The 7,776-nt window shown below is 44.1% G+C and overlaps 1 protein-coding gene across 13 annotated transcripts in view; it reads right to left on the bottom strand.

Annotated features, from left to right (window-relative positions):
* The window catches only part of DOCK9 (dedicator of cytokinesis 9), a 288,599-nt gene continuing 281,053 nt past the window's right edge, over positions 231-7,776 (bottom strand). For 6 of the 13 annotated variants that reach the window (XM_018056406.1, XM_018056414.1, XM_018056413.1 and 3 more), the window contains exons 52-55: positions 6,690-6,880; positions 3,685-3,785; positions 3,413-3,551; positions 1,116-1,513 (exon numbers count right to left, since the gene is read on the bottom strand). In XM_018056406.1, the coding sequence (XP_017911895.1) occupies positions 1,391-1,513; positions 3,413-3,551; positions 3,685-3,785; positions 6,690-6,880 (554 nt within the window). In that variant the 3' untranslated portion in view covers positions 1,116-1,390. Of the gene's footprint in view, positions 1,514-2,551; positions 2,560-3,412; positions 3,552-3,684; positions 3,786-6,689; positions 6,881-7,776 lie in introns of all 13 variants that reach the window. The other 7 variants (XM_018056405.1, XM_018056412.1, XM_018056410.1 and 4 more) reach the window with 4 other exon arrangements.

Genomic DNA, 7,776 nt, shown 5'->3' with positions numbered 1-7,776 from the left:
AACTTAGACCAAGGCAGAGACATGGGTACAATGGTCCCCAGGCACCCAACCTCAGCTTCCACAATTAGCAACCAACATCTGTCAAGCTTGTTTCAAATCCCTACCCTCTTTTTTCCCCTTCAAGTATTTTTAAGCAAATTTCATATACCACGTTATTTCACCCCCAAATATTTCAATATCCTGCCCCCTCTTAAGGCTGTCCAATGATAAATACCCAATACTCGCCACCAGAAAATCAGCAATGTTGTTTTTAATACAGATGTGGTACAGAATGTTTAATTACAGCAGGGCAGAGATTCTAGTTAAATAAAATTAAAAACCTTTATTTTTCCCAAATATAAAATTACTCAATTAATGTCTGAAAAGAAAATATAACATGGTGAAGGCTTTACATTACACCACTATTCACCACAAGATTTATGATTTATCAATGACATACTCCACCACTTTGGCAAAAGGATGAAATTTTTAAAATGGTTTATAAACCTAACATAGCAAAGACTGTATACACCTCCAAACTGCACTGCTTTTATGTACAAGAATAAAACAGTAGAGTCAAGTGTGTTGCATATACTAAGAACAGCACAAATCTGTCACAATTAAACTTTATGCAGAAGCTGATGTATTAAAAATGTAGAAATGTCATACGTGTATGTACACAATACCAAGACTGTATTAACAAACTCTATGTACATAACAGTATACTGTACTCCTTTAAACGTTTAGCATAGTTGTGTTTATTAATACAGGCCTTTGGTTCTAAACTGCTTGACTAGTTTTAAGCTCCCATAGTTTCTTAAGCTTTCCTATTTCTTCAATGCAAGTAAATGAGTATAAAAGCACTAGCTTTTCTGGTTCACTGGTACAAAAATTACAATGGTCAGTTTCCTTAGGTCATCAAAAACTAGTCACAAAAATAGTTCTTGTTTTCAATCTGAATGTGCCACAGGAAAAAAAAAAATATTTTCAAGATTTTCCAGCTTAGCCTAGAGGCGAAGGGTTACCCTCCCGCCTCGACTTCAGTGCTATGTACATTCCAAAACACGTGTTTTCTCCAGGCCGTTTATTTTTAATACTACTTCTGTAAGGAAGAATAACACTTAACTCCAGCCGAAGAGTGTCCACTACACACCTCTGTTAAGACACAATGAAAACATTGAATATTGCCAGCGAGGTTTAAAAAAAAAAAACGAGTGCTCTCTTGAGGAGGACTCCTCCAGGAGATACGAAATTACCCGGTTCTTTATTCCCGTAACTCTTCCATTCCCTCGGCTCCTCCTTGTGCTCGGTCTCCCCGTGTTGGGCACCTGCCCAGGGATTAGCTTTGGAGTCATCGTCCTGAGTTTGCAAATGACAGAGCAAGTCCCCACCCGCGGACCACGCGGGGAGATCACACCACGGAGGACGAGCTGGTCATGCCGTGCACCAGCGTGCTGGTGGGCGTCCCGCTGATGGCGTTGAAGATGTGCAGGGAGTTTGGCAGAACGCTCGTCTTCTCCTCCAGGGGGCAGATCTCGAGGCACAGAGACACAGCATTACCCACACACAACGCGCCCAGTGACACTTCTCACAACTCATCACCCGGCGGCCACTGCATGACTGTGACACCCCCAGGGAGCTCAGCCTCCATGCAGGGCCGAGGGAGCGGGGCAGCTCACCTCCCACTGTATATCAGGGTTTATCGGATCAGGATTTTAAAGAGCAAGTCAAGGACAGCATGTTTCGTTTCCTCTACAGGTTAGTGAGTAGAGAGCCTTCTAAGCTCACCAGGTCATAAAAGCACCTTGAAGTCTATCCTGCATGTACCCGGTGGGGACACGACCTGGTCCTGGCCCTTGGAAAAGTCTTTTTTTTTTTAATGAATCTGGAGCATAGGTGTTTTCCACCAGCTCCTTTTCTCAAGATCTTACAGATTTCCATGCTAGGAGAGAGTGGCCGCCTTGCTGACTCTCAACAAGTCTCTTTCACACTCAATAACGCAGGGAAGAATTCTAAGCACAAGACTTGACCTAGTGCCGGGTAGACACTGAGAGGAACACACACACTCAGAGGCTCCCCTGGAAAGTCCAAGACTCCAGGGCAAGACCATTTTTGCTTTAGGGTTCAAAGTTTAATCCTCACAGTTGTTGGGATAATGGAAAATTCAAGGTGCAGTTAAGAGCCAGCATGGCATTATGTCCACACAGTCTGGGAGTTTAATATTCTCAGCTCTGATTTTTCCCCCCCCCTACTTTCATCTTGTCTAGTGGCAAGTGCTGACAGCCATTGATCAAGCTCTCCAAACTACCTGGAGGCCCCACACAAAAGACCCTGAGCTTTCTCTAGACACTTGTTCCCACAAAACCCTCTCTTTCCGCTCAATTATTCACGTATTTATTTCTTTGGTCATTTCTATTTTTTTTGTACTTTTCTAAATGCCCAGAAGAGGGCTGCCTTCTTTTTGCACATGTACTGTCATTATGTCGGTGTCTACAGTTATCCAAACTTAGTCGTAACTTTCTGTGAGCCAGTTATTAAGATTCAGAGAAATTAAAGTAGAAAATGACATTACCATCCCATCTGAACGTGTGAGCATGGAGGAGAAAAAAAAGCAAGTTAAAGCTTAGACATTTAAGTTAATTTTCTGCAACAGAAGCCTCCTAACTAAATCATCACAGGCAACTGACACAAATGGCACTGGTTTCCATTTAAGAATGAAAGGCAGTGATGGAGGCAACAGACAGAAGCAGTCATGTGGGCCGCTTACAGGGCCAACATTGATCAGAAAGACTGACACAGAAGTCTCCATCAACTCTGTGGTTGATGGAGAACAGACCCCTCAGAAAGCAACAGGAAGCAGCCTTTGACATTCATTTAGCTCCCTGGGCAGCTGTCCCCATTGATGACTACTGAGCCCACATATGTAATCCCACTGAACGGAATTCATACAGGAAGATGGTGGTAGCAGTGCAATCAGGGAAGCTGCCCAGAATGACAAGGAATAAAGAAGCAGCCTTGAGGACTGACTCACTGGAGCACCCAGATCAGCTGAAAGGAGTCACACTCTGCACAACCCTATGCTTTTAAATGGTGAAAGACATTTACTGCAATGGAGAATTCCTTAAACCAAAGGATTGGGTGAATAAAGAGTTCCAGGAATAGTACTGGTATTTCTTTTTTTATGTGAGTTGTTTCTGAGCTATTGACAGTTTGAGGATAGAAAGGAGGTTAGACAATGACGGGTAGGCTTCTTGCTGGCTGTTCCCCAAGCCCCCAGGGTTAGACAGTAGCAGCAGTGCAGCATGCTACCCTATCCTTCAGAGAGCAACATTCTGGAAGGATGTCGGGGCATTCAGACCATTGTAGGGTGCACCTGAGACCCCCAAGTGTGCGGGGGGTCTAAACATGAGAAGCACTCGAGTGTGGCACCTACCTGCTCGTGCATGATTTCAGAAAGCTCTTTTGTCATTTCCCTGTAGTTGGCCTTCATTTCTTCCTGATACTCTATCTGGTCCTCCTTGATGAGCCGTTCGTTCACCACTAAGGCTTGACCGCAAGCTTCCACAAATTGCCTGAAACGGTGCGGGAGAGGGAAATCAAGGCATGAACAGAACAAAGCGTGAGCCCAACTGGCAGGATCTCTTTCCTGAGCAAGCACAGAAACGATTGCTACTTCAAGAGAAAGACATTTCCAGTGTGCGTTACCTGAAAACTTCTTTAAGCAACTTCACTTTATTGTCAGGGTATCTTTTCGTGTTTGTGTCGTCTAAGAAAGCTCGGGCATATGCCAGTGGACCAGCGTTGACCTGGATAAGGAACAAAAATTTAAAATTAGGTTATGAAGAAAATGCCCATAATCGTTAGTTTCAGCTGGCATTTGCTAAAAATGCTGCTTGAGTGAGTGAGTTATGACCTCTGCCCTCCATGAACTTAGGACCCAAAAGAAGAAACCATGAATCAAGCTCATATTGCTATAAGCTATTTGATGTTTGTCATCTCAGCCATCCTCAGGGCACTTGTGATGATGGTTCATCTTATGTAGGAAGAACTAACGCTTGGAAAATGTAAGGACCTGTTTAAGGTCGAACAGCCAATAAGTAAGACACCTGAGATCAGAGCCAGTCTTCCAACTGGTATTTGTGCTATATGACACTGAACTAAGAGGTCAATCTGGTGAGTTCAATGAAAACTGAAAAACAAAGTACATGTGCCAGTTTTAAAGAACCAACTCTTCCCCTGGTGGAATTGTGGAGCTGATCTGCTACCCTTAAATGAACTAACCATCTCAAGGGCTGGGAGGCCAAAGATTCGGGGGAATTTGGGAATTTGGCAACAAGATGAGGGACTCAGAGCCCTGCATGTCTCCTCTAATTCACCAAGCGGAGTTCTCTGAGGCTGAGTAAGTCAGGAAATGTGGGAGTGTGGTGAGAAAGAGGGTTAGACACACTGGATGGGGAGGGGAAAGTTCCAGGCACTTGGGACTTGGGAAAGGGCCTGACTACGTGATCATTGCATGATTTTTCTGGGGTGGGGGTGTCCTGAAGGACTTGGAGGTAAGTGAGCAGGGAGGGCGTGGCTGTGGCTGTGGGTGAAGGGCATGGGCAGCAGTCCTGGCCCATGGCATGTAGGACTTGCAGTAATGGCAGGGGAACTGAACTGATAAGAGTTCACACCAGGGGTGGGGAGACGGGGGGCACAGAGGTTAGAAGGGGGCCCACTGACATAGGGACAACTAGCTAACCCTCAGGGATGACTGGGTATGATCCCTGGATATATGTGGGGAGCTTTGTCAATAACCTGAAAGTGACCTGAACGAAGGAATATCCAGAGTGACGTGTACGTTCAGTTTTAAGAAGGTGGAGAAGGAAGCTCGTGACACTTCATTAGGTCAGCATGCTAAGACCCTGGAGTGGAGAGCAGAGTCACGAAGCCACCCAATGGCTCTGTCCTGTGCAACAGCCACCTGGGAGAGGCTCTTGGTGGAAGAATTAAAGAAACACAAATAAAAGGATCAGGCTTCTCTCCCCGGATTCCAGCTTTGTTGTTACCCTGGAGGGAGTAACTTTCACCTCCTCGGTTGATCACAGAATGCTTTGGTCTTAAAGGTGACCAGGAATTTATCCAATGCTAAGTTCACTATCAAAAGGCAGGGCACATGCCCTTTGGAAAGTGCATCCTGCCCAGCCCCACCCTTCCCTGCCACGCCTTCCCCCCTGCCCCACAGTGGCCTTTTCAGAAGCTGGCTGTTTCCAGGCCCAGGCCACGTTACTAAGCGGTTTTTGTTTTAAGCTGCAGAAAATTGTGGCCTCTGGCCCCTTATGCAATCACTCACGTGGCTGGAGTATTTATCATCTTCACCTGATACCTTATTTTGGTACATTAGTCTTTTGGGCCGTAAGGGAAGAGGTTGAAAACATCTGTAAATACTTTTGAGGTGAATGACTTTTAGAAAAATGTGAGGTAACAGCTTAGCATTGATCTGATAAAAAGTTGACAAAAACCGATTTCAGAAACTGAAACCAGTGTATTACAATCTACATGTAACCTTCATAAACACATTCTTCTTGAAAGAGAAAAGAAGCGGATATAGGAATATACACATAATGCAGGTGGCTAGAATTATTTATACAAACTTAAAAACATCAATAAAGCAAGAAGCATGCTGGTCACTGGAGGGAGTAACTTAATATCTATTAATTTCTTAGGAAACCATGTAAGTACAACATCTGAAAAACATCCCTATGATTGAAGTGTACCATACCAAGATAAAGGTGCATGTAAGTGTTTAGCTTGATGAATTTTTACAAACTGAACACACCTGTGTAACCAGCACCTGGGGGTGGGGTGGGAGGGTGGTAGGAAAAACTGGAAGATTGGGATTGACCTATACACACTACTATGTATAAAATAGATAATTAATAAGGACCTACTCTATAGCACAGGAAACTCTACTCAGTACTCTATAATGGCCTAATGGGAAAAGAATCTAAAAAAGAGTGGATATATGTATATGTATAACTGATTCACTTTGCTGTTCAGCAGAAACCAACACAACGTTATAAATCAACTACACTCCAATAAAAAGGACAAAAAAAGTCAGCACCTAGATCCAGTACAACTTCACCTGAACAGCTAAAGGGAAAAAAAAAGTCTTGACCCCTATTTGTTACCACAGAAAAATCAATTCACATAAACAAAGAAAAAAAGAACATCTCTGAAACAGATTTCTATAGAGGATACAAAATCTGCTACTAATAAAGGAACTATTGATCAGTTGGGCTATGTTGAAATGAAGAATTTCACTAATCAAAAGATACCATCAAAAGAGTGAAACTTCAGGTACCTTTTCAGTTACAATTTTCATAGAAACCAGAAAACAATAGTTTCATATGAAAACCTATAGCTCTCCATACTTCATCTTATTTAAGTCTTGATGCTTCCACTAGGCAGTCAGAATTAACCAAATTTCTGAGAAGCCAGGCTGTACCCATCTCCAGCCCTTGCAGACAGCTTGGTGACAATGATGCTCTTGTAGCCAAAGGGCTCCCGCCCATCTGGGATTGGGAGAAACCGCACAAATACAGAAGAGAGGGGGTGGGGATCTCCTCTGGACCTGGTGTGAACGACCTGAAATTCCCTGGGTCCACAGGTGCTGCCCTGCAGATTGCCTGGCCTGGCGCGCGGATTGCCTGGCCCGGCACCCGGCTTACCTGGACGCTCACGCTGCCCTGGAGCTTGAGCTGCAGTTTGATCATGTCCACTTCGGCCGAGGAGCACAGCTGCCGGAGCTCGGCCACCTTCTTGCTCATCTCGTCGATGGCCACCTCGATGGGGTTCAGGTCTGTGTGGTGCTGGTACATGACCGGGATCCGCTTCTTCACGTATGGGAAGCAGTGTATCGCTGTGGAGGAACGCAGCGCAGAGTTAGGCCACGGCTCGCACTGCTAAATTCGTCCCGACGGACAGCTCATCACCATGCCCAAGTGACAGGTAAGGAACCTGAAGCATGTCTAGGACACATGCTGGCACTTCGTGGAACCAGAAACCAGTCTTCCTTCATTGTGCTGTGTGTTTAACCACAGGCACCACATAAAGTCAAGAGGGTCGGGTTCTTGTTTACTGTAATAGGAGAGGTTTATCTTTGAAGAAGTCATTTGATCACTCCTTGCTCAATTTTCTTGCCCATAAATGTGCTAAACCTTTCTTGGAAGTTGTGAGAGCTGAATGAGCTAGCAGGCATGAGACAGCTTTGCAAATACAAAAAAGACTAAATAAACAGTCCTGAGATATCATATAACAGAGTTAAGTCCAGAAAAGAGTTCCATAGGAATATCCTTGAGCCATGGAACAACTTGAAATCACATGCTTAAGTTTGCACAAGTCAGAGAAATCAATGAAAATAACATGTGAGAATGTATTTCCAAGCAAAGTAGTTTATGAACCGGAAATTTACAAACTTTGAGTTACAATAATAAAGATGTTTTAAAACTTGAGTGATTCAACAACATTAAAAAATATTTAGTTTTTCTCACATATTTTTTTTAACCAAAAAGATGCCACTCAATATTGTTTTCATTTCTTTTAAGACACCTGAACATATCAATACCAAAGAGTTGGTTTAAAAAAGAATAGCACTGAAACATATATATTACCCTATGTGAAACAGATTGCTAGTCCAGGTTCAATGCATGAGACAGGGCGCTCAGGGCTGGTGCACTGGGATGACCCTGAGGGATGGGGTGGGGAGGGAGGTGGGAGAGGGGCTCAGGATGGGGGACACATGTATAACCATGGCTG

Source organism: Capra hircus, chromosome 12 (assembly GCF_001704415.2).
Source record: "Capra hircus breed San Clemente chromosome 12, ASM170441v1, whole genome shotgun sequence".
Classification (NCBI taxonomy): domain Eukaryota; kingdom Metazoa; phylum Chordata; class Mammalia; order Artiodactyla; family Bovidae; genus Capra; species Capra hircus.
Note: the sequence above shows the minus strand (reverse complement) of the source record. Positions and strands in the feature narration are given on the sequence as shown.